At 46.9% G+C, this 26,820-nt stretch overlaps 1 protein-coding gene across 1 annotated transcript in view; it reads right to left on the reverse strand.

The window, feature by feature from the left end:
* The window catches only part of COL27A1 (collagen type XXVII alpha 1 chain), a 259,743-nt gene that overhangs the window by 177,077 nt on the left and 55,846 nt on the right, over positions 1-26,820 (reverse strand). The window contains exons 2-4 of the mRNA XM_075015103.1: positions 10,483-10,630; positions 10,121-10,279; positions 2,039-2,234 (exon numbers count right to left, since the gene is read on the reverse strand). Of these exons, the coding sequence (XP_074871204.1) occupies positions 2,039-2,234; positions 10,121-10,279; positions 10,483-10,630 (503 nt within the window). The remainder of the gene's footprint in view (positions 1-2,038; positions 2,235-10,120; positions 10,280-10,482; positions 10,631-26,820) is intronic.

Here is a 26,820-nt window from a genome sequence, read left to right on the forward strand (position 1 = left end):
TCATGATGAAAGCCAGAACCAATGCAAGGAAGCCTTCTCTTTGTCAGCCTCCTTCTGGACCACTCTTCCCTATCCCTTGAGCCCAGGGGCACAACCATTTGTTAGCTGCAGTATCTTTAACCCGTAGGCAGCTTTTTCTGCATAATGCGACTGTCCATAGCAAACAGCTCTCTCCATGGACGCCTGCCCCATTTAATCATTCTCGCCCGCTGTCTCCAAGCAGCCGTAAAAGCGGAGATGAGATCAACATGTGAAAGCTGTCGGTTAATCTCCCCAACCCAAGACCATCTTAATGAGGTGTAATACTCCTGCCAAGCTGAGGGTTTGGCCAGGCTACCAGCTGTAAAAGAGAGGTGGGGGAGGGGGATAGAGCTATATGCATGCCTGAATCAATAATGAAGGGTGGATTGTGCAGATGGTGCAAGATGGTAGAGGGGGTGTCTTTGAGCTGCCTTTTGCTCTTCACCTTCTATTACTGTTGCAATCTGATGCCTTTTATTTGCGGGAAAGAGGAGGGAGTTCAATGCACAGACGCTAACTTAATTGGTCAACTAATAAGGTTCAAGCATTTCCTTAATAGCTTGTCCCCGCTATGCTGGGATTGACTGCATGGATCATTCACCTGGCCGTCGATTTATCGCATCACTTAGACACTATAAATGGATCTCTGAGCACTCTCCCAGGGACACTGGTACTCCACCAGGGTGAGAAGAGTAGCCAGCGTTAACAGGAGAGCATTCCCCACTGACCTTACCACACGTAAGATGCCATGCTGGGTACTTGTGCTTCAGCTGTGCTATTTTTGTAGCTGAAGTGGTGTAGGTTAGCTTGATGGCGGAGCTCCTTTTTGTGATCTGCTGTGTGTGTGCTTAGATGGGAAGCTCTTTGGGGCAGAGACTATCTCCAGTGTGTGCACGTAGTATGCCCAGCACAGCCTGGCCCAGCTCCCTGCCTGGACGCTTTAGACTCTGTGGCTAGGCCCATAATAATATTATTCCACGGCACAAGTAATATTGGCTAAGCCTGAATCAACTGAACAGGAAAGCAGCATGGTCTGCAATGGGGGGGAATCCTGGTTTATATGCCAGAGTCCTATCACCCTGATGAGTGACCTTGGGCATGTCATTTCGACTTGCAGGAGCCTCAGTGTGAAATGGCAGTCATTTTAAATCTCATGGAGGGCATGAAGGAGGCTAGTGAGGTGCTGAGGGTATCTGCGTATACGTCTACACTGCAACTGGGGTCTGACTGCAGCTCAAGTAGCCACAACAGCCATGTGGGCAACCAAGAAGAATGAGTGGGCTGCATAAGAGGCTCTCTTCCATCTCAGTGAGCTGCAGCAGCTCGGTAAAGTAAAGCTATCGCCCCTTGCTCTGCAGAGCAGGCAAACCTGCACGAGACCCGACTAGGTCAGTGTGCCAATTTTGGAGTGTTTGATGTCTTGCCTCCTAAATTTTGCAACTCATGGGCAGGCTGATTGGGCTGGAAATGAGATGCTAGCCTGCCACATAACCTGATGCTCTCATTCTAGCTGCATTGAAGGGCCGTCCTTACATCCAGTTAGAGGAAAATTGTGCTCCAAGGCTTGAGAATCCGGTGTGGGGATATTAGTGTAGGGTGAATATAAAGCTCTTCACTGCTGATTTAAGAAGTCACTTATCTCGAGGACGTACAAAGCCTAGCCCCTCTCCCCCCTGCGTGGGTGCAAGTCCGTAAGTGACATGTGGAGAAAGGAGGAGGTTAAAGGGAATTAGTTCCTTCTTACCTGCAGATGTACATCCAGTGTGTGGGTTTCTCTGACCTAGGAGCAAAACCCTCAGGCACTTCAAAGCCTTTGCCCAGCATTTTGCGTGAGTAGTGAATTAAACAGTGCTTTTCAGCACAGGAGGAGATTGAATTCCATTTGCTAATTGGACCCAGCATCATTTAATCAGAAAGCCCTCTTCCACCCCAAATCACAGCTCCCCCGCAGGCTGCCCATACAGGTTCCTTTTGGCTGAAAGAGGCGAGTCAGTAAATTTGAGGAGCAAGCTCTCACCTCAAAGGGAACTTCAAAGGATTCAATCAGACCTCCAAGGACGACCAGCCCCTGGGTGGTGACTCCCATCCCAAAGTAATTGGACCAGCCCACGCTCTCCACCAGCTGACAGTCCACATGCAGCTCCAGTCTCTCGGAAGAGATGCTGAGGGCAACCTGATGCCAGCCCCCATCCCCCAGGATGGAAATGGGGAACCTGCGTGCCCCAGGTTGGGGGCAGGAGAAACACAGATTAGGCAGCTCAGAGATACACAAAATGCACAATGCCTTACCCTGGGCTGAGTTCACCTTTCAGTATTAGCATAAGTACCCTCAAAGGCTCCCCTCCCCCCGCCATCGTGCTATGCACCCAGCTACTCTGGACACAAGCTAATTAGAAGCTAAAGGAAAGGAAGGGTGTCATAGGAATCTAACCCATCCGTTGCTTGGAGCTGGGCAAATAACTGCGTTCCTGGCTTGGCCAGCAAGTTGAAAAAAATCAGCTGAGTTTTTAAAAACTCGGTCCCCCAGCCCGGTGTGCGTGTGCCCAGACCACCAGCATGTGACCTGTCTGCTCTCAGTCTCCCACACTTTATATCAGTACATGACTACTCACTGGGCCTAAGAAAGAGCGGAGGACGCTGCTGCTTGGCGATGAAGGCACTTAGACAGCCATGGGCAACCTAGGCTTATGAGTGGCCTTCTTCATGTCTGTGGGCTGCAAGATTGTCTTGACAAAGAGTCTCCCGGGATAGGGTAGTTTTGCTACCTGTGCTTGCGTCCCTAGAATTTTCAGGGAGCGCCCTATGAGCGGTAGCAATGTTTTAACTGGATGCAGAGGGGCACATGGCTCTCGCAGTCACCGTTGTGTGCAGTCAGCACTCACCTTGCTTCACATGCTCTGGCTTCATGTGCATGTCACTTAAGTAACATCAGTAGGGGGGAAAAAAATACAAAAACCCTGTGTGGATGGAAACCAGCAGACTCTGGCAGCCTTGCACATGGGCAATGGTAAACAAAATGTCTCAGTCCACACACAGAACCTGGATAGGCCACAGACTTCACCACTGCACTGGGGGGCGCAGGAAAGGGGGTTGCATAGTCTCTGTCTGATTCAGAGGAGAGATTCAGAAGGAGACCTGACTTCACGTTCCTGCTCCAGCAAAGAGTCAACATTAATACAGAATTGCTTCCACAGCAGTGATCAAACACACCCAAGCCTGGGGCCAGGAGGGGGAAGAGCTGAGTTCAAATCCCTTCTCCAGAGTGCAGATTCAAACATGGGTCTTCCTCATGCCAACTCAGGGCCCTAACCACTGGGTTCAGGGTGATTAAGGCAACAACATGGCTTTCTGAAGCTGATCCTGACAGTCTTTTCCCCAGAGAAAAAGGAATCAGCTGATAAAATTCACATATCGTATGAATGGACCAAAACTGCATTTTTTAGTAAATATATGATTTCTTTTTTTAAATAAAACCTCTCAGCTTGTAACAGACACGTACCACCCACTGCAGCCTCTAGGAGCTGGAATACTGTTGCTTTCCAGTGCTTTGGGAAAACTATAGAAATGTTTCCTCTCTAGTCAATTACAACCTGTTTCACAAATGTCCATCTCTCCTGGGAAGGTGCCTGCACCCATTCATCAGGCCCTCTCTCTCTGCAGGGTAATGTGCCACATAGGCCCCAAGCAATGTAACTGAGCGCACTCTAGTATTGTCTTCCAGTCAGCCCTCGTCAGGTGTTTTATCCAACCCCAGCCCTGCCCTTGGGCCTGGCTTCTCTTTCAGAGTACATGATTGCAGCTGGGATAAGGAGGAAAGTTTGGTTCAGTCGCAGACTGACTGGTAAAGCTGGCTCTGGACGTATCTTGCATCACAGCAGATGGTAACACGTAGGACTTTCAAAGGCTTTTAAAAATTCCAACAAGGACTGGCACTACCAAGGCAGAGAAAAACTTGTCACTTGACACTGACCCATGCCGGGATATTTTCCAGCTTGTACGGGGAGTTCCAGCCTGGCTCTGATCCAATCCTTGAGTCACAGGTTGTGTCAGCTGGCTCTTTATTTATGTTAACACTTCCCCCACCTCAATCTCATGCCCTGGCTTTACAGTGTGTGATTCCCCCACCTGCCACACTGATGACACACACAGCCTGCGAGGCCACATATAACCACCACTTTGCCATTGTGTCATCTGCAGCCCTGAGTCAAGGCATAACTGGCTCTGGAGCCACATTATCAGGGTCACTGGGACTGTAACTGCAGCTGGATGCTCCCCACCTACCAGTTAGCAGAGATGTAACTCAGGAAAACAAGTTATGAGGCACCCCAGGACCAACGAGGGTGGGAGATGCCCTCTCTCTTGGAGAGCGAGCAAGAAGAGGACTGGATCTCAGCCAGTATCCTTGGAAAAAGGTCGTGTGTGTCTGAGACAAGCTTTGAGGGTTTCATCAGCAAAACAGACGCGTCATTATCCACATTATACCAAATAGCCATAAAACCGCAGACGTGTTGGGTGGAAAGGAACCTCAGGAAATTCTCTTGTCCCTCATGCTATGCGGAGACAGTGTGACAAACAGACCATCCCTGGAAGGTATTTGTGCAAGCTGTTCTTGGAAGTCTTCAGTGATGGAGATTTCACAGCCTCCCTGGGAAGCGTATTCCAGAAATGAACCCTCCTTAGAGTTAGAAGTGTTTTTCCTTATACCCTACTCCTCTTGTGCTACTAACTAAGCTGATCTCTGCTCGCCTGACCCTTTGTGACTACGGCGAACAGTTGATCTCTGTCCTCTTTCTAACAACCTTTTGCGTACTTGAACACTTGGATCTCCTGACTCCCAGACATACTCACTAGGCAACACTTCCACCCAAATGACCAGCTAGGAGTGTGATCTCAGTCCAAGATGAGAACAGCAACTGCTAAGCTAATACCAAAGCACTCCAGCTGCTCTCTTGAGGTGGGTCGGGTTCAGCCATCATGCACAAACCATCCACCTCACGCACTAGAGGATTTGCTGCATATTTTCTTCCTCCAATCACTAAGTTTCAAAGCTGTGAAGCATTAGCTAGGGGGGAACCAGTGGCACGAGGACTCGTAGCAGATTCCCCAGCTGAAGAACAGCATCAAAGGCTTGCCAGCCATGCTCATGATTGAAGTGTGGCCAGAGAGACTGAACTCAAATACCTCAAGTCATTATTAGTCAAATAACAAGTCACTTCTGTCTGTTACAGATGCTTATTGAACTAGTGTGAGTATACGTGGCAAGGGAGCATCAACAGAGGCTGGTTTAGCTGTCCCAAGAGCAAACCTGTTCATACACAACATAACTCAGCTGTACCTGCACTGCTACCATGGCTACCCTGCTATTTATACTCATGCTAACTCAGTAAGATCTAGCAAGAGTACATGCACACAAGCAGGGGAATTGGTCCCCTAGCTCTCAAAGTAGACATGACCTTAGAACAGCAGCTCAACTGTATATATTGGTGACTAACACCTCCTCCCTTCTGTTTGGAAAAGGGCCAGCTAAGGTGGGCTACAAAAGAGGTCTATAAAACCATGCCACATGAGAAATTAAACAAGGAAGTGTTATTTACTCCTTCACATAACACAAGAACTAGGGGGTCTTCAACAGAAATGAGTAGGCAGCAGGTTTAAAACAAACACAAAGAAGTATTTCTCCATACAACACTAGTCAACATGTGAAACTCTTTGACAGAGGGTATTGCGAAGGCCGTGAACACAGTAAAGGTTAAAAAAAGAACTAAGTAAGTTCATGGAGGACAGGTCCATCCATGACTGTTAGCCAGCATGGACAGGGATGGTGCCCCTAGTCTGTGTTTGCCAAAAGCTGGGAATTCAAGACAAGCGATGGCTCACACAACGATGACCTGTTCTGTTCACTCTCTCTGAAGTGCCTGGCTTTGGCTGCTGCCAAAAGAGAGGATACTAGCTACACGGACTATTGGTTTGACTCAGTATGGCCATTCTCATGTTCTCCTTCCAAACAATTTGAAACTCAGATAGGGTGAAAGAGGGAGTACCCCTGTTTCTGTCAAGGTCTCTACTCCACAAACAGATGGAGAGCACCCAAACATGTTATCTAACCAGAACTGCACCACAGGAGAGCATGTCCTCTCTCAGGAACAACCAGTAGGAGCATAGTATCAAATGTTCTAGGCCAAAAAGAGGAGCACAGTTGATTTAACCTAAAAATCTGCCACAGCACCCTTCACCCAAGAAGATGCTCAAAGGCTCTTATATAAATTAAGATGTCATGGGGTAAGAGAGCAGGTCCTTTCACGGACTGAGAACTGGTTAAAAGACAGGAAACAAAGGGTAGGAATAAATGGTACATTTTCAGAATGGAGAGGGGTAACTAGTGTTGCCCTGCAAGGGTCAGTCCTATGACCAATCCTGTTCAATTTGTTCATAAATGATCTGGAGAAGGGGGCGAGCAGTGAGGTGGCAAAGTTTGCAGATGACACTAAACTGTTCAAGATAGTCAAGGCAAAGGCAGACTTTGAAGAACTTCAAAAAGATCTCATCAAACTGAGTGACTGGGCAACAAAATGCAAATGAATTTAATGTAAGGTAATGCACATTGGAAAAAATAACCCCAACTATCCTTATAATATGATGGGGGCTAATTTAGCTATAACTAATCAGGAAAGAGATCTTGGAGTGATTGTGGATAGTTCCTTGAAAATATCCACGCAGTGTGCAGTGGCAGTCAAAAAGGCAAATAGGATGTTAGGTATTATTAAAAGAAGGGGTATGAAAATAAGACAAGGAGTATCTTACTGCCCCTATATAAATCTATGGTATGCCCACGTCTTGAATACTGTGTACAGATGTGGTCTTCTCACCTTAAAAAAAAAAAAGATATCCTGGCACTGGAAAAGGTTCTGAAAAGCACAACTAAAATGATTAGAGGCTTGGAACAGTTCCCATATGAGGAGAGGCTAAAAAGATTAGGACTTTTCAGTTTAGAAAAGAGGAGGCTGAGAGGGGACATGGTAGAGATATATAAAATTATGACAGGTGTGGAGAGGGTGAATAAGGTGAAGTTATTTACTTGTGCCCATAATACAAGAACTAGAGGACACCAAATGAAATTAATGGGTAGCAAGTTTAAAACTAATAAAAGAAAGTTTTTCACTCAGCACATAGTTAACCTGTGGAACTCCTTGCCAGAGGAGACTGTGAAGGCTAGGACTATAACAGAATTTAAGAGAGAGCTAGATAAATTCATGGAGGTTAGGTCCATAAAATGCTTTTAGCCAAGGGTATGAAGGGTGTCCCTGGCCTCTGATTGTCAGAGGCTGGAGATGGATGGCAGGAGACAAATCGCTTGATCATTGTCTTCAGTCCACCCCTTCTGGGGCACCTGGCACTGGCCACTGTCGGCAGACAGACTACTGGGCTGGATGGACCTTTGGTCTGACTCAGTGTGGCCATTCTTATGTTCTTATGCAAGGCTAATACACAGGCCCTGTCTTGTCATTTCACCTGCATCAGAGAGGCGCACTGAGAAGTGACGTTTGAGGCCCCAGCAGGGGAAGAGGCTATTAGATGATGAGCTGTCCAAGCAGCAGAGATGCCATTGCGTGATCAGAAGAGCCCTGCTACAGATGACAGCATGGACGGAGCCTTGGAGAACTCAGAAGGACATAACCAGGCCCTGAGTTTTGTTGCATCACCAAACCTCTTCCCTGCTGTGATCGAAGAACCTCATAACTCCAACAAGCAGGGGGGTTCACCAAAGAATGCCACGTGAGGTCGTCAAGGAGAGCTGCAGTCACACTGATCATTGACATCATTGTGAAATGTACAGAGATACTGTGTAAAGAGTTACGCACATATTGAGAACACAGGATCTTACAGTCTGCCAAGGTACGAGTCAGCAAAGGTGTTCTACACCATCAAGAAGCTTATCCCCCTCTCTGGCAGGATGCCAGTGATACTCTGTAAACTAACACACTGGATTTAGTCAGGGAAGAGATACAAAGTCAACAGAGAAGCGCCGCACAGGAAAACCAGGCAACAGGTAGTTATGCTGTCTCTGAGGATGTGATGGGGCAGTTGCCCTGTCTGGGAGGATATGGCAGGGCAGTCACTCTGCACTGGAGTATACAGGGTTAAAGCAGCCCTGGGAGAGGGTTGTAGCTTGGAGCCAACTGGGAGAGGGCTTGTGGCAGCCAATCAGAGCCCATCAGGGCCGTATAAAAGAGGTGGCTGGCGAGGTTGGTCATACTCTTGCCCCAGGTCTGGAGGGAGGGGGACGTAGCTGCCTGCTAGCAGAGTACCTTGAAAAGAGCAATCCTGGAGCAAAGGCAGGGTGAGCCAGGGGCCCTCAGGCCTGAATAAACCCCAAGCTGAGGCCCAGCAAGGTAGTAAGTCTGCCCAGGAGTAGCCAGGGCAAGAGAAGGCAGAAGGTCCACACCCCTTGCCAATGATGAGTGGCCCTTTCAGATTGCAGTTTGTCCCTGAAGCAGGGGCTAGATGATGACTGGCAGTGGGTCACTGAGCCAAGGTGGGCATAGGCAGTTGAGGTTCCCTGAGGGTGAGGACCCCACAGCGTGGGGGCTCTGCTGTGGGGCAATACCCTGAGGGAGGGGCGCCACAGTCTGGGAGAGATGTGGGTCCTAATGCAAAGGGGTGGAGCCATTAACAGAAAACAGAGAGCAGTGGATGAGACACCGGCCAGAAGGGGGCACTCTGGTGCTGGGCAGAGCTAATTCCCGGCGCGACCAGCAGGCAGTGCCACAGCAGTAAGTCACAAACCGCTATGCGCTATCAGTAGACTGCAATGAAGTTCCCTCATCCTGCCTGTGGGAAGTAAATGGCAGCGTGTCTACATTCAGGAAAAAAAGGGTCTCTGCCCACCCGGGTTGGAATGTTGCAAAAGGACATTGGGTGAGACACGTCAGACAGAACGTTAGCCTGTTCCTGCAGTGGAGTCTCCAAAAGCAAGTTAGGATTTTGTTTTATATGTAACCCTTTGATTCCCATCTCCTCACTGGCTGTCACTTGAATCTGGAATTTTTGTTGCTAAATTTACTCTTGGTTTCCTTACAGCTAAGAGAAGCGATATCAACGAAAGTGCTGGACCAGAGCTGAATGTTACTGACTGGTGTGTGTACTGCCTCTTGGAGGACAGCAGACTTGGTATTTCTGTGAGCAGTCTAGGGCTGGATACCACAGGGTAACCCTTCAAAGCAGCGGCGGGCAACCCCCAGGCTGTGTGCAGCCCATCGGGGTCATGTGTGTGGCCCATGAGACATTTTATTCACCATTGGCAGCCAGATTCTGCTGGTTTCTGTCTGTGTAGTTTTTTCGTACTTGTATTACTAAAGTGACGAACATGTAATGCGAGGGCAGGTGAAGTGAGGTGTGTGTGCTGCCCCTTCAGCCAATCAAATTGGTACAGTCCACAAATTCTAGGTACACAAAGCCAGTTAGCAAAACTCCCCTATTCCGGGAGACCATCTTGATTACAACAATTTTGTGGCCCATTGAGATGAAGGAGGGTCACTCATGTGGCCCACTCACTGGCCAGGATTACCCAACACTGCTTCAAAAGGGACATAGGGGGTAGAGATGCTCCTATTGTTAACCTGCAAGGCAAAGGAAGGGCTGGCAGAGCCCAGAGCAGGGTGCTTGCATGGCTCACATGCTGGTGGTACTAGGGAACTGGCATCCAGTGAAGCATGAGCAAATGGCAGTGGGGTAATAAGGAAAGTCAGTCCTGAGCTCCAGAGAGCCTTTACATCTGCTAGCTCACGGCTTGAGGCAAAGCATTCCTTTGTGTGCAAACGACAATGGTGCTACTTTTTCAGACAGGCACTGGAGTGGGCAGTGGATGGATAGGTGGGTGCAACTCCAAGGTGACAGACAAAAACTTGTAGAAGCACCGGCATAACAAATAGCCTCATGCTGGCAGCATGACTTGCCTGGGCAGTTACACCTGTCCCCCAAACCCAAGTGTAGAGCAGGTTCAGCTTCAGGGCCTGCTTTTGGAAACTCTCCCCTTCCCTCTCCTTGCCCCCCCACCCCCCATTTTGGGGTAGAGAAAGAAAAGAGCTCACGTGAAACTTACTCATAATGTTGCCTCCTAGTGCTGACAAAGACCAAGGCATGGGGATTAATCCTGATCTGGAACAGAACATGGTTCTGATGACTGAGGATCGTCAAGAGGCTGGTCTCCTCCTTCAGAGAGTACCTAAGTTTAACCAACATGCTCAGCTCATCTGCAAACCTAGGAGAGGGAAGCAAACCACATGCTGTAGCATCGGGTGTGATAAACTGAAGTTTCGCTCATTATCTAGTTTGCCACACAAAAAAAAACTAAGCAAAAGGAACATTATTCAGACTGCAAAGCCAGGCCCTGGAAAGCTAAGAATTAAGGAAGCCACAGGGCAGCCTTTGGCAGAGGCAACACAAGCCCATCAGACTCCCTACCTGTCCCCAAAGGCCTCCCGGGTGGGGATGCTAAGGGTGGAGTACTGCCCAATCTCCAAGACACTGCAGTTGGCTTCATCGTAACTGAGGGAAATATTGGTGAAGTCCTGCGTGGAAGAAGTCAGCCTGTCCAGCAAGTTCACTTCCTCTGCATGGGGCAGGGGGCAAAAGGGAAAGAGAGACAGAATGTTTAATGCACATCATCACCACCCGCAAGGTGCTCAGCTCAAGACTGGAGGCCCTGGGGATATGACCTCCGAGAGGTAACAGCGCCTTGCAAGGGCTTTCAGGAGAATGACTAAAGACAAACGCAGACCACTGCCTAGTGATTAAACTGCAATGCACCAATTAAAAGGATGTGATGTGATTGCTGATTAAATATTCCCCCCACCATATACACACCTACAACCCGTGCTGGTAACTCTCAGAGGAGGGTGACCAGACATGCCGATTTTAAAGGGACAGTCCTGTATTTAAACCCTCCTGACCGAACCTTTAACAAGGGAAAATTGACCTGTATTTTATGCATCCCCCTCCCATCATCACTGGTGGCTCCTGCTGCTGGCTGGATCCCTGCTCACCAGCCCACCTGGTCCAGAATCAAACCGATAAAAGTTGTTTGAGCTGTAGAAAACATTGGGTCTCAGCCTTTTCCAAACCATTGTAGCTGCAAAACCCTTTGGCACTCCTTCCATTTGCAGCTAGCCACCAAGAAAGGGAACAGTGGTCCCTCCCCACCAACGTCTGTCACAAACCCTAGCTTGGGAATGCCTGCTAAGCAAAAGTAAGTCCTGAAAGGAAGAGAGAGGAAACACATCACAGTGTCCAGGCAGTGCCCTGGGAATCTTCCATGGCTGAACAAACTTTTTACCCAGGGCCCCACTTTTCATCCCTGCAGTTAGCAGCCCCCATCCCCCAGCGTAATCCAAATGGATGGAAATTTTGGTTATGTTCATATGGAAAACAAAAGTGAACAAAACCAAAACCTTTTGGCCTTGGTAAGAAAATAAGTCTGTAGAATGTAAAAATATCATATACTGGTGTATAAATGTGAATACAGCCCCATAAAAACTGTAACATATGTCAACATTTTTAATAAGCTGGATGACTGTAACACCCAGTAGCCAATCGAAATTTCACCCCCCCCCGAGAGGGTGTGCCCCCACTTTGCACACCCCTAGTCTACGCCAATGCTGTTTGTATACACCACCAGGAATCCAGCTGCTGCGTTCCTAATGAGCCCAGTCATTTCAGCCCAGTTCAGATCACAGAAACCATCACACGTAGCAGTGACCAGCACCCTGATTGGCCTACGATATGGCGGTGTACGGACAAGCTTTAACTGCAGATCCTGGTGAAGGGGAGTGATAGGTGAGCACACATGGCTGCACCAGTGATACAACTGTGTAACCCACACACCTACTGGATGTGGTTCACTGTCCCATTTAGTGGCACCGAGACCACTTCCAGAGTGAAAGAATGAGTCACCTCTACAGTGGTAGCTAAGAGGCAGCTGGCTTTTAGCTCAAACTGCAGAGGCTCCTGCACTAAACCCCAGAGGTCCCAGGTTTAAATCTACCTGTTGGTAGTTACAGCTGCTTGAGAGGCTGTTAGTCTTTTGTGATGTCCAGCCAGCTCCAGCATTTACAAAAAAAATCTGGATGAGGAGAAAGCCCAGTGCTGATGAGAGGACCCAAAATTATTTGAAAAATCACCGTGGACAGCCCCCCCCCCCACAGTTAGAGAATTACGCTACCACCAGTGACATCATTACATTAGACACCTCAGTGTTTTACTCTAGGAGGGGTCTCTAGCTGGTGGTGGGGTTACAGATCAAGCCAACCCAGGCAGTGAAGTACACCGGCTGTGAAATCACACAGCCAAACAGCTACAGAACTGATCAGCTCCATGGAAACCACAGCATCCACTCAAGATGAGTAACTTAATTTGCAACTGCAGGGATTATCCCACTCTTGCATGAGCATATTTAACATTTACACTGAAGTAGTGCCTAGAGGCACCAGCTGAGACCAGGATTCCACTGTGCTACATGTTCTGCATGCAAATAGTGAGAGAGTCCAGCCACAAAGTCAAAATAGACATGACAGAGGCCGGGAGGAGAAAATGGCAAAGTGAGTTTCCCAAGGTCGTACAGCATGTCAATGGCAGAGCCAGGAATAGCCTACAAGACTCCCTTCTCACAAGCTAAAAGTGTCTCTAGCCACCCTCATCCCATTGCAATACACACAGCAGATTCAATAACGCAGGCTCCAACATCCAATACTCTGCACGATCAATATATATGTAACAGTTCCCATTAAAAGACACTTTACAAGTCAGTGCTTTGTAAAGACATTTGGGACACACTGGATATGAAAGACATGCCCTAAGCCAGGGGTCAGCAACCAAAATAGCAAGAACCACCATTTTTTCCTATTCGGTAAAAATCTCAATAATTTAAGAGCCACAATGTGTGTGAATACGAGACAGTTCGTAATACATACTGTCAAACGGTACTTTTTGTAAGCCCTATTTTAAGACTAGCGCATATGCAATGGTTAGTAATGTGATACATGTTTAGTGCAGGACATTCACAAAACTTTTTACGTATTCTATTTCCTCACACTTGACCTGTGTGTTTGTTCCACTGTCTCCCTGATTTTCACTCCTGAAACGTCTCTCTCTCTCTCTCTGGGGGATGGTGGGGGAGTTATCCAATGTTTTGAGATCACTTATCGTTTGCTATTTGGATAGGAGTTGCTCATTTTTGAGCTTTTAGACCTTCACCGTTTATCGAAACTAATCAGGAGTTTTTGTTTTGTTTTTTCACTTTGCACTTATAGCAGACCTCTGGCCTAAACCAAATGACTTTCTGTGCCAACTGCAGCCAGAGTAACTCCTCGGATACCAAACTTTATGCTGACATAAGTAGGTTGAGAACCAGGCCATGAATACAGTTATATAGCACGTGCTTAACTCTCAGCTCAAGGAACATCCATCCGCTTGTAGGTTTTACTGACATCTATCAGTGGAGCATCCAAACGCCTTCCACATGCAACTCACAGGCCTTCCAGCCTCACCTCTGCAGATGAATAGTAACAGAGAGGTTGCCATGTTAGTCGGTATTCTAACAAAACAAACCAGCAGAAATGTAACACTTTAAAGACTAACAAAATGATTTATTCAGCAATGAGCTTTTGTGGGCAGGCCAACTTCTTCAGATCAATAGCTATTGATGTATTAGCAGAAGGTTCATCCCCAGGGTTTGAAAAGAGCTGCACCTCTGAGAGCTATTGATCTGAAGAAGTGGGTCTGTCCCACGAAAGCTCATCACTGAATAAATCATTTTGTTAGTCTTTCAAGTCTTCAGGGGGAGGGATAGCTCAGTGGTTTGAGCATTGGCCTGCTAAACACAGGCTTGAGAACTCAATCCTTGAGGAGGCCCCTTTAGGGATTGGGGCAAATAGACATCAGGGATGGTGCTTGGTCCCTGCCAAGAGGGCTGGGAACAGGACTAGATGACCTCCTGAGATCCCTTCCAGCTCCAGGAGATGTGCATCTCCAATTATAATATAAGTGCTACATGACTGCTGGTTTGCTCTGCAGAGCAAGTGGGTTTGCTGCTTGTCACCTGGATCTCTCTCCCTGACATTTCTAGAGTGCTTATTGCCAGGGATGTCCAGACCTTTCCCTTCCTGAGCTAGTGATGGATAGCACCTCAGGCTACCACTCACTCCTTCATTTTCTTGTGCCTCTTTTTATAGCCTACTCCATCCCCAGACCCACTGGGTTTCCATCTGGCATTGCACACAACAGCTGGATAGGTGAATGCTGGGGCCCTAGCGTTTGTGGTCTACCACAGGTGCAGCACTTCTCAAACCCTAGGGATGAACCTTCTGTTATAAATCCAGTTTCTCCAAGCCCAATGTCCACATTGCATAGAACAACCTCTGCACTGGGCTTGGAGGTGCTTTGAGACCAGACAAGCTGACCTAGTTGTGCAGGAAGGGGTGTTAAAGCCCCAGTAATTTGGGCTGGAACCCACCCACTCTGCAGTGATGATGCAAGCTAAGGAACCTTGGGGGCAGCTGGAGCCCGGACAGCAGCTTAGCTTTGACTGCAGACCTGGCAGCACCCCATCTGGGGAGCCAGGAACCAGCTTTGTCATCATTGTCATGGCTCCAGCTCACACCAAGCAGGATGAAGAGGTGCTGTGTCAGGAATCAAAGGCTGCCAAAGCAGCAGGAGAGGAAGGGGATCTCCCCTGGACACAGCATTTCTACCGCTGGGAGCTCCATGACCACTTCCCTTGTTTCTGCCTTGACCTGCCTGACACACAACAGGAAAGAACCTGCTACTAGCCAGCGAGCAGGGAGCAGGTAATCATCCCAGCCTCACTCCACTGGGCCCACCTGGCACAAACACGCTCTGCTTTCATGGCCAGGGGTGGGGGAATATTGCTAAGACTGGAGGTGCTGACACCCCCCCCATCCCCCACCCCAGCGCCCGCTGCACCAGCTGAGGCAGAGGACAAAGCTTTGGTATGTGGCGCCAGCTGCCAGTGGACAGGGCAGCAACAAGGACCCTGGGAAAAGAGCTGGCAGCAGAGCCTGTGGGGCAGTAGCTGGGAGCCCTGGAGAGCTGCAGCACCCCCCACATTCCTATGTTCACAGCTGCAGTAATGCATTAGGTGGGAAGATGTGGCCAACCTCACTCCCTTACTGGTCAGAGGGAGCCCTGCCAGCCAGTCCCATCTGCACTAGCCTCTGCAATCTCTTGGCAGATGCCCAGCCGCTGCTTTCACTCCAACTCCCACCGCAGAGGAGGTGTGAGATGTATCTCAGGGCAGATGAACACCCTGGGGCACGCCGCAGAGTGTCAGGGCACATGCACAAGGCAGAGAGCAGCTGCTTTGGTGAATGACAAGTCAGCTGAAGAGAAAGCTGCTTTGATCCAGTTCTCACGGGGTAACGAAGCAGCTCTGCTGTCTGGGCTTGCCCAGGGAGCATGGCCCAGTGGGGGCATTATGGGTCTGCAAGGGAGACTCGTGGCAGCTGGGTAAAACCCAGATTCATCACAACTGTCCATTGGCTCTCCACGTTACACAACGTCTAGGGGCTCAGCAGTAATTCTTGGCTGCAGACACACAGCAGCTTTCAGAACCAGAGACAAAGCAGCACCAGAGAGATGGAAGCAGGCTGGATTGAAAGGGTGCAGGCTCCAGCTCCTTGGAGAGTTACAGAACCATGAACTCAATTCTGTGGGTCAGTGTTTCAGGAAACATCAGCATCACAGATGACGGGCTGGTGCTGGGCAGGGGGTTTCATCTGGGTTCGAAGAGAGCTGGGAGGGCAAAAAAAAAAACCCATCCCCCTTCCCAGTGGTAACTGGGGGGAAGGGTTCATAGTGGTGGGGGGGACCAACCATGTGCCCCCATCCCCTTCCAGGCTCCAACTCCTCACTGCTCCACCCTCTTCCCCACTCCTCTGGAAATGCCGTGCTGCTCCCAGTGAGTGCAGGGGAGGTCCCACCGCTCCTCTGGAATGCTGCGGCCTGAGAGCGCTGCCGATCTGGGGTGCAGTGGGAGCGGGCAGAACCGAACACACACACACTGGAAGTGGCGTGGCTCTGACCTCAGCGTGGGGTGGGAGGATGCAGGGAGTTGCACATGACTCCTTGTGCAGCCCCCACACGTTGCCTTTTTCCCTCCCCCCACCACCAACAGAAAGGTTCTGAGTGGAAACATTTTGCCCCCCCAACCATCCCCAGCAGATCTCATTGGTGGTCTCAGCAGAGGGCCATCAACTGGACACAATTTATGGGATGAACTCTCTCTCCATGCTTAGGCCCCAGATCAGGAAGGCCCATGAGTAGGTGCTTAACTTTAAGCACATATTTGAGTACTTCCCTGCTTTGCTAAGTAGGCATATGAGCTTAACTTAAAGCTAACGCCCAAATCCCAAAATAAGCACAGGCCCCAATTCAGCAAAGTATTTAAGCATATACAGTAGGCTCCTGAGATATACATTGCAGATAAGCGTGGAGACCTACTGGTGAAGAGAACTTGAGAAGGGCGAGGCTGAAGAATAGCATTAACCCGAGATAGGAGCAACTCAAGTGTTTGTGTATCTCAGGGGTCTGCTTTATATGTTTAAATATTTTACTGAATTGGGAGAGGTAAGAGTCCCAGTTCATTTCAAGCCCATTTGTTCATTTCAAAGCACTTTCTAGGTACATCCTGAATGCAAAATGCTGTATAAACTAGCCTGCTAGTCTGCATTCTTTGCCTTCAGACCAAAAGAACCAGAGAAGGTTCTTTCATCACATTACAGAAGAAAATTCTTAGAGTTCAATGTTTACTGCCAAATTTGACTTGCCTCTGGGCTCCCGAAGCAACAGAGAACCCTTTCCAGGCAGCTCTATGCCAGGGAGACTTGTACACAGGCCAAAATTAGCAGGAGTAAGCACAGGCCAACCAGACTCAGCCAAATATGTGTCATCTCACTTTTCAGTCTCCCAGTGGCCACTATAGCACTTAGCTGTGTTGGTGGTAATTTTTTCTATCCATGGCCGGAATAAGTTTTGTTACGTGCACCAAGGCATGTGTGGAGGTGAACCAAAAGAAACGCAAGCTGCCCACTCTGGGGGCACTGCTAATCATCTGGGCAGCATCTGAATCCCTCCTGGGCAGCTGCCCAAGCACTCAATTTACAGGAAACACTGGCACTAAGCCCATTTGGGAGGACCGATTCCAAGCTGATATGGAGAATCATCCACTGCAAAAGCCAAATTTGCCTGTAAACTCCTGTGAGAGATTCACGCTGGCTCATTGTTTAATCATATAAAATGGATCTATTACAGCCACTGGCGAGCAGGGGGAAAGCAGCAACCACAGATGCCAAATGAAAACAGGGATACTTAAAGTGTGACCAGTTTCCAGCACATCCTGCAAACCCTGTTGAGATGCACTGAGAAGAGAAGATGGGTTAAGCTCACCAAACACAGCAACAGGATTTTAAAACAGGCAATTATACAGGTGTTTTCAGACACACGTTTTGGGGTGTGAGCTCTGACTGCAAAAGGGTCACGTGGTAATCTGGGGCACTGGAGCATCATACAGTACACGAGAAGAAGTGAAGTTTTTGGAGAGGCAATAAGACTTGTACAGCAAAGTACTGCTCAGCAGGGGTAGCTAGCATGAACTGCTCTGTGCCTGTGGATAAATACACAGCTTCTGTCTCTGTATTGTCAAATCCAGCATCTTTCTCAAGTACTAGCTGCACACAGCAGGGCTCTCTTAGCACCTGCTTCTGTTCTTACAGAGTCAGTGTCAACTTGTAAGACAATCAATATTAAAAAAAACAAGTTAATAGCAGGATTAAATCCTTCCTCTGCCTGTACCCCTAGTTTGGCTTTACAACCACAGTGTTGTATTTTAAAATGAAGTCACTGCCCAAAGGCACCACAGTAAATGGGTTAAAACAAAATACAGAACAACATTTTCCCCCATGATTTATTTCACTTACTCTCCAATGCTGTGGCTGTGAAACCTTTTCAGGGAGCAGACCTGAAGGAGAGTGCTGTGCATCTTGAAAGCTTCTCTTTTTCCCCTGCTGGTCCAATAAAAGAAGGTGATTGCCCCATCACCTTGTCTCTGTCCATGCTGAAGTAGAATTGATGAGGAATTTTCAAACACAAACACTTTTTCATCACAAAATGGCACTTTGCTGAAACTTGCCAAACTAATGTGTCAGTTTAGAAAAAAAAGATATTCAGAAAAGAAACTGTTTGAGCAGTGGCCTGTAAACCCAGGGTTGTGCATTCAATCCTTGAGGGGGCCTTTCAAGGGTCTGGCATGGTCATAGGTCCTGTTGTGAGGGCAGTAGACTGGACTTGACCTCTGGAGGTGCCTTCCAGTTCTGTGACATGAAAGATCCATCTCAAGTTTTCCTTTTGAAATGACTTCTTGTTTTAAAGTTTATTTTGTACCGTAATACAGATTATTAATATAAAATTACAATTTCAAATGTCAAAATTGGACCAAAGTTAATTTTTTCTTGTGCAGGAAATTTTGTTTTCATTCTGACTTAGAAGGAAAAAAAATCAATTTTGAAACGTTTGAACACCCCACAAAACAAATTCTGACTTGTGCACAGCTCTGGTTTAACTGCTTGTGGGACCCAGCCCACAAGTGTTTATTGTGACAGAAGCAGTTCACCTTTGGCTCCCCAAAGAGAGTTATTTCAGATGTTCACATTGGCTTATACATATTTCCACAGCCACACTGTTTTGCCTGCTGTGCTTTTGACAAGAACTTGCACCCAGACAAACCTATATCAATACATGAAGTGTATACTTGCTCTGATTTGTTTATGTTCTCTCCAAGAAGCCTAGCTAGGAATACTGGGATGACATTAAGTGAAGGAAAACATAAGCAGAATATCAACATCTATTAGATTGAATCTGTTAGTCTCCACAGGGTAGTGTTGAATGCATCATTATGCACATAATTTAAATAACCAGGCTGGACAAAGCACTGGAGAATGAGTTATTAGAAACAATTCAGTCCAAGGTTGGCAGGAGAACAGACTGGATGACCTAATCCGTCTGTCCCATCTCTAATTTCCATGATTACCTTGTGAAAATATCCTGTGCAGCGTCTGTTTAGCATCACATGCCATGTGCTTCAGTAATGTTTATAGACTGTAAATTAGAAACATTTGTAAATCACAGCTGTGACTTCTGATCTTTGGCGAAAATCAATCAACCAGATCAAATCCTACTGAAGCAAATCCTGGTGACAAGGGTGCTAAAAATAGGCTCTGATTTTGTTGGCAAGCCAAATGGTTACACCCCCAAATTAGCATGCAAAACCAAGAGCCAAGCATTTAAAACAAAACAAGCACCTCCAAACACTTTTCTCCCCCTTCTTCTCTTGCATGGTCATGACTAAAATCCCTCCCACCCCTGCACTATCCAGGATGCTCTTGTAGTTAAGGCACCAGATTATCACTAAGGAATAGAGCGGGAGAGGCAATTTTTTGGGGAGAAGGGAAAAAAATATTTGTAAATTCAGGTAAAATGATAGAATAGTTTCCTGAAAAAATAACAGAAAGATTTTGAAAAAGTTGAAATGTTTCATCTTTCATGGGCAAAGACCCACTTCATCAATTGCATCTGATGATGCAGGTCTTTGTCCACAAAAGTTCATGCTCCAAAATATCTGTTAGTCAAAAAGGTGCCACAGGACTTCTTGCTGTTTTTGAAGAGACAGACTAATTTGGCTACCCCTCTGATACTGGTTTCATCTCGTCTTTTTCATTTCAGCTTTCGTTTTCTTTCCCTTTCTTTTAAACCTAGCATTTCATTTGCTAGTTTTGCTAATAAACCCGCCCCCCCACCTACAGTTAACCCCCCGTCCCACCAAAAAAAAAAACTAAAGTGAAACAAAAACAGTTTTAAAAAGTCATTTTGAGTTGACCAGAAACATTGTTAAGTTTTTCAATTCAACAAAAAACTTCTAAAATTTGTACTTGGTTCCAATCAGACTTCATATTCATAGAATCACAGAAATGGAAGGGACCTTGAAAGGTCACCAAGTCCAGTCCTCTGCCCTCATGGCAGGACCAAGCACCATCTATCTCATCCCTGACAGGTGTTTAACCTGCCATGAAAATTCTCCATTGATGGAAATTCCACCACCCCCCTAATAAATAAGGCGACCATATCTCCCTGTCCCAAGTGAGGGACAGAGAGATATGGGGGGAGGGGCCGCTCTTCCCAGCTCCTCCAAGCCCTGGGTAGCTGGGAAGGAGGCAGCAGCCACCCGCCCTCCCTGAGCCCTGGGCTGTGGCAGCCCCCAGCGGTCCCGCAGCCATGAGGAAGCACCAGGGAGAGGACAGCCATGGCACTTCTCTCTCACTTCCAAGAGCCCCAGGGATGTGGTGGGGACAGGGCAGCCACCCATGCTCCCCACACTTCCTTGAGCCCTGGGGAAGGGGAAAGCAAGCTAACCTGCAGGCCCCATGCTCTCTGGCCAGCAGCTACTGGTGGAAAATGCAGGACAATTCATCCCTTTTCTAAAATAAGTAGGGACACTTTTTGGCGTCCCAAATACGGGACTGTCCCGCCAAAAACGGCATGGATGGTCACCCTCGTAATTAAAGGTGCCCAGCTGAGCTGGTGCACGGGAGTTTCTGCTCCTTTTATTAGGCAGAGCCAGTCACATACAAAAGCAATGACGGGTCAGGTCCTGCATCTGATGAAGTGGATCTTTGCCCACAAAAGCTTATGCTCATTCATTTCTGGTAGTTTATAAGGTGCCACAGGACCCCTCGTTGCTTTTGCAGATCCAGACTAACACGGCTACCCCTCCGATACAGTCACATACAGAATAGCCAGCGAAGTCTGGGGGGTTACACAGAGGATGGAGAGAGGCTGTTTTCCATAGTGACAGATGTCAGAACATGGAGCAACGTTCTCATGTTGCAGTGAGAGAGGTGTAGGTTGGATATCATGAAAAACTATTTTACCAGGAGGGTGGGGAAGCACTAGAATAGGTTACTTAGAGCAGTGGTAGAACCTCCATCACTAGAGCAGGGTGAGCAAACTTTTTTTTTTTGTTTCTTCCTTCCTGGCTACAGAGGAAAGCTTGAAAATGTGACTCCTAAGAAACAAACCCTAATTTATTATACTGAAGGCAGTCTAGTTCTTTTGGAGGGGCCTGAGTCAGATTTTTGGAGTGCTTAGAATTGGCAGTACTGTTATAGCCCATTACACAGTAAACCCTTTCCTATTTGGCATTCTATCACCTGGAACTCTCAAAGAGCCGGCATTCTAACCATAAATATATTTTGGTTACATTTTCCATAAGGATAGAACAGTGAAAGTAAATACAACTAAATACGGCAAATATGGTATATGTTTACAGTGTACCATGGTACTGCTGCTGGTAAACACTTTGCATACATTTGTTTCTTAATATCTAATCTTGCTTTTCTTTAGTGGCATTGCTAGGTATACCTCTCTATTATCCAGAATATTTGAATATCTGGCAATCACCCAGTCCTGTGGCTGATGGATATAAGAGAGTTAAACTGCAGCTGCATCAGATTCAGAACTATTCAAATTCACATCTTTTCCTTCAGTTCTACTTTCACTTTTCTCTTAGTTCCCTTTCTTTTCCTTTGATTCTATGTTCGCATTAGTCCAAAGTTGCAAATTTTCTAAACCTCTCTCTAGCCAATTGTTAGTCTAACAACTGCACTTTTGCCAACTGTTTCCATCTCTTCACAAATATGGAGATTTATACATCTCATGGAGCTGGAAGGGACCTCCGGGGTTGTTGAGTCCAGGCCCCTGCACTCACAGCAGGACTAAGTACTCTCCCTGACAGATTTTTTTAATCTATTTGCCCCAGACCCCTAAATGGCCTTCAAGGAATGAGCTCACAACCCTGGATTTACAAGGCCAATGCTCAAACCACTGAGCTATCCTTCCCCCTGCACTTATGATTTTAAAAAAAAAAACACAAATAACATGCACAGACCAGCCTGATCCTGGATATGAATCCAAATCTAGTATATTATGCAAAGGATTTCAACATTACTGTCCACATTCGGATGAGCAGAGGGAACTTCTTTTCTAAGCTGGAGCAAGTGAAGGAGGACACTAACAATTTGAGGTAGCCCATTCCAGAGCTTCACCACTCTCCTAGTGAAATAGATTTTCCTAATATACAACCTAGATCTCCCCCATCACAACTTTAGACCACTACTAGCATCACTGAGAGCAGCCTCTCTCCATCCTTTTTGGAACCCCACTTCAGATAGTTAAACGGCTGCTATCAACTCCCCCTCGCTCTTTTCTTCTGTAGACTAAATAAGTCCAAATCCCTCAGCCTCTTGTCATAACTCACGTGCTCCAGCCCCACAATCATTTTTGCCACCCTCCATTGGGCTCTCTCCAGTGCGTCCACATCCTCTCTCTAATGGGGAGGCCCAGAATTGGATGCACTGCTCATAGATCTGCTGGCAGTGCTCCTACTAATGCACCCCAATATGCTGTTGTTAGCCTTCTTGGCTACAAGGGCACACTGTTGGCTCACATCCAGCTTCTCCTCTATTGTAATTCCCAGCTCCTTTTCTGCAGAGCTACCGCTTAGCCAAGTATGTGTGTCCTCCCCTTCCTGTGTAACTGAGGCTGTATACAAAAAGATCAATCAGTTTAACTAAAAGTGTTTTTATCATACTGATTTAGTTAAACAAGTGCAAAATCCCGCTATGGATGCTCTTAGATGGGTTCAAATATGGTTTACATTGATTTAACTCAGTACTCAGACTCAGCTGACATAGGCCAGGTGTCAATGCATTTAAGAATTCACATAAATTTAAATTAAACCAAATTCAGTGCTTTTCTACACTTGAAATGCTGAGTCTGTGTTGCCCTAGCACTTCAGCGTAGGCCCTACTTATGCCAAATGAGTGGGGTTCCTCTGTCAACAAAGATAATTCACATGCCCAGAAAAGGTAGTTAGGATGGAAGAATTCTTCTGTTGACTTAGTGCTGTCCATGCTGACGATTAGGTCAGCTTAGCTACACTGCTAAGGGGTTTGGCTATTTCACATCCACAAGTGGCATAGTTTCGTGTGTCTAACCTTGTAGCGTAGACTGTGCCCTAGTTAAACCAGTGCAACTTTGAATACAGACAAAGCCCTAAAATAACACCACCACTAAACAGAGCAACAGAAGAGTGTTTATGCATCAAAATAATCAACAATTCTTCAATCCCATCACACCTCTGAGGAAAAGCTTTACCGATGGAAGCCAGTCAGAGTCTTCCAGCGCTGATGCTGTTTTTTCAAAAAGGTGCCTGACAGACTTGTCGCTTTGAAATCTCACACCACACTGCTCAAGCCTGCACTAGCATCCCTGGCAGAAGGTGCTGGCAGGCAGGGAATCCCGCCATAGGGCTTTTCATCCCTTTGAAATGCCATGCCTCTGCGGTGAGTGGCTATTGGCAGCATTAATTGGATGAGCTGAAGGACCAAAATCTGTCAGCCAGTAACCAAGCAGGCGCAGACTGATGGCAGTCTTTCAATTTTGTTTTGGTCAGAAAATGACAGTATGTTGAAACCGAAGCTTTCCAATAGGAACATGCCAGTTTCATGAAACTTTTTTTAGAAAAGATTTCTCAGGCCCCAAGAGCCTACCCTGGCCAACAGGGGCTGGTGCTATTGTGCTTGGCAGCAATAATTCACCAAAACATGGTCTCTGGTATCCCAGGTGGGTGCCTTCACTGCTGGGCTATGGGCTACTCTGTGCGAGGCCGCTTGGAACCTCACTGTCTGGAACTGTTCCACTGCACGGAACAGGCCAGAAAAAGAGATACTGATGCAGTAATCCATTTGGTAGAACATGCGCCTAGAATGTGGCTATCTGGGTTCAAGCCTCTGAGCCACTGAATGTTTAAACACCCAGCACCTGGTGGCATAGATCTGTGATCTCTACTGACAGAGGAGGGGAGTCTTGAAGCAGGAAGTAGAACGTGGGTGAAGCCCACCATGGATTATCTCACAGAATAGCACTGTCCAAGACAAGATAATAAAGCCGTGATGAAAAACGTGAGCTAATCTCATGGAACTTCCTTTTGCTCAATGGATTGATGGATGGGAGTCTGGCAAGCAACAGACCCAGAGGCACTACTGCAATCTGGAGAGATAAGAGAAGGGGAGTAAGAACGGCCTTTTGTGAGAAGTGCAATTTGACAAAAGATGAGGTTCCAAAACGAATAAGCCAGCAGCTTTGGGATGCAACATGCCTGCCCCTCTCGGCTCAGCCTCCATCCACCCAGAAGGTTAATGTTACAGAGGTTTCTACAGTTCAAACTCACATTGTCTTGAGCAAGTTATTTAAAGCCCGGAAGAGGTTCAGTCCATGCTGTTATTTCAACTACGTCCAAAGCTCTCCCATGTATTAGAGCGAAATCAGGCTGGGGTCAGTGTTGTGTTTTCCTGCAGACATGCAGCTGTGAGAGATTACAGCTGAAAGAGCTAGAGTGACCACACGGAGAGTTCTAGCCACTTCCGCACGATGCAAAATAGAACCAGCAGCCCCGCAAAAAAAGTCTCTCCTTCAAACTAGCCAAGTTGCATTGATTTCTGAAGTGCTCAGCTCCCTATATCAATCCTGCCTGCACTTGCAGAGTTTACACATTTGAAAACATTAAGAACAACACACGGTGCAAATGGAGACTTAAAATCAACACATTAAATTTTAGTAGCTGGTGGTGGATTTGTCAAACATGAGCCAGTCAAGGGCATACAAAACATCTGTTGTACACAGAGAAAAGGGAAACATCTCAGGATTAATATTTCTTATTTTCCAAGGAACAATGCGTGTATGCAAAATATTACATTCAACTAATACGCACAGTTACAAATAGAAAAAAAAATATAGTGCTGCTTTTGACTCTCTGTAGAAAGAGAGGGGACCCACATCACACTTGACCATTGGTTCAGTCTCATCTCACAATTGCCCAGAGGTGGAGGAACGCACAGAAAGTCCTCCCAGGGGGAGTTATGAAGTACCCTGCCCAGAGAACCAGCCCTATCAGTTGGCAGCAGCTTATGCCCTCTAAACATGAATGTTGGACAGTCAAGGTAGGTGAAATAGTATGTTTTAATGGATGGACAGAGTCCACGTCCTGAGCTGCACAGAGCTCTTCTTCAGCTCTGAAGTTCAAAAGTTTCCTCGCCACAGAAGTTGGCTCAATGAAGAGGGATTCCCTTACATACCTTGTCTCTCTATATCCTGGGACCAACAGAGGTACAACACCAACGCTAAATGTTCACACATTTTAGCAAGTACAAGGAGATTAATACCTGTGTCCTTGCTCTGATGTCCATGCTTGCACCCCTAGACCTACACAGAGCCCTGCTGATGTCAAGGGTCTGCTTGCAAGAAGCCAACTGCAGGACTGGGGCTCTAGTGAGTTGCCTGAGTTCAAACAGTAAATCTGTGGCACTGACAAGAACAGAATACAAATTGCTCAACTACAGAGTGCTACGGGATTGCTTCTTTGTTTTCTCTCAACTCCAGGTCTTCCACTCAGTCAAGGGACCACATTCCCTTTCCTAGGGACATGGTGGTAAATGTCTTTTAGCTGACAAACTCCACAAAGTCAGGTTGCTGTGTTATTCTCAACCCACCACCTACCATTGAGGGAAAGGGTGGTCCACCAGTTAGGGTGCTGGCCTGGAACTCAGGAGACCAGCCTTCAGTCCCTGCTATAAGCACTGACATCTTGTGTGACCTTGGGCAAGAAAGTCTCTGTCTCAGTTTTGCATGGGTAAAACGAAGCTAACAGCACATCCAGGTTGTGGGAGCCTCGATACTAAGGTAAGAGGGTGGGGGAGCATAGAACACTTTATCTGAAGATGAGTAGCTGAGTTAGTCTATGTCTTCAAAAACAACAAGAAGTCCTGTGGCATCTTATAGATGAACAGATATATATCTGTTCATCTACAAAGGTGCCACAGGACTTCTTGTTGTATCGAAAGATAGACTTCTTGGGTGCATCTATACTTGTATTCCTCTTTTGAAAGAGGTATGCAAATGAGGTAAATAAAAATGCAAATAAGGTACACATTTGCATATGTGACACCTCATTTGCATATTTGAATTTTGAAAGAGCTTCTTTTGAAAGAAGAAGGCCAGTGTAGACGCTGCTCTTTCGAAAGTAAACCCATTTTCGAAAGAATCCTTCTTCCCTTTATTTAATGGGAAGGATTCTTTCGAAGACGTGGTTTACTTTCGAAAGAGCAGCGTCTACACTGGCTTTCTTCTTTCAAAAGAAGCTCTTTTGAAATTAGAATATGCAAATGAGGGGCCAAATACACAAATTTATACCTCATTTGCATTTTTGATTTGCATACCTCTTTCGAAAGAGGAATGCAAGTGTAGACGCACCCCTTCTGTCCCAGTGTGATGCTGCCCAATGTGTATTGCATGCTCCTCTTTGTACCCAATGTACCTATTGCAGAGCCTGGCTCATTAGCCTTCAGTTCAGTCAGCCAAGACCGTAGCTATTGCTCTTGCTAGAACATAAGATTGTCCATACTGTCTGACACCAAAGATCCACTTAGCCCAGCGTCCTGTCTTCTGACAGTGGCCAATGCCAGGTACCCCACAGAGAATGAACAGCACAGGTAATCAATAAGTGATCCATCCCCAGTCACCCATCCTTCTTGGTATGCTAAAGTCAGGAATAATTCCACTGGATGTTCCTATACTAGTGTGAAAACAAGGTTCAAACTACTGAGCTACAGGTCACAATGG

Source organism: Carettochelys insculpta, chromosome 21, assembly GCF_033958435.1.
Source record: "Carettochelys insculpta isolate YL-2023 chromosome 21, ASM3395843v1, whole genome shotgun sequence".
Taxonomy (NCBI): Eukaryota; Metazoa; Chordata; order Testudines; family Carettochelyidae; genus Carettochelys; species Carettochelys insculpta.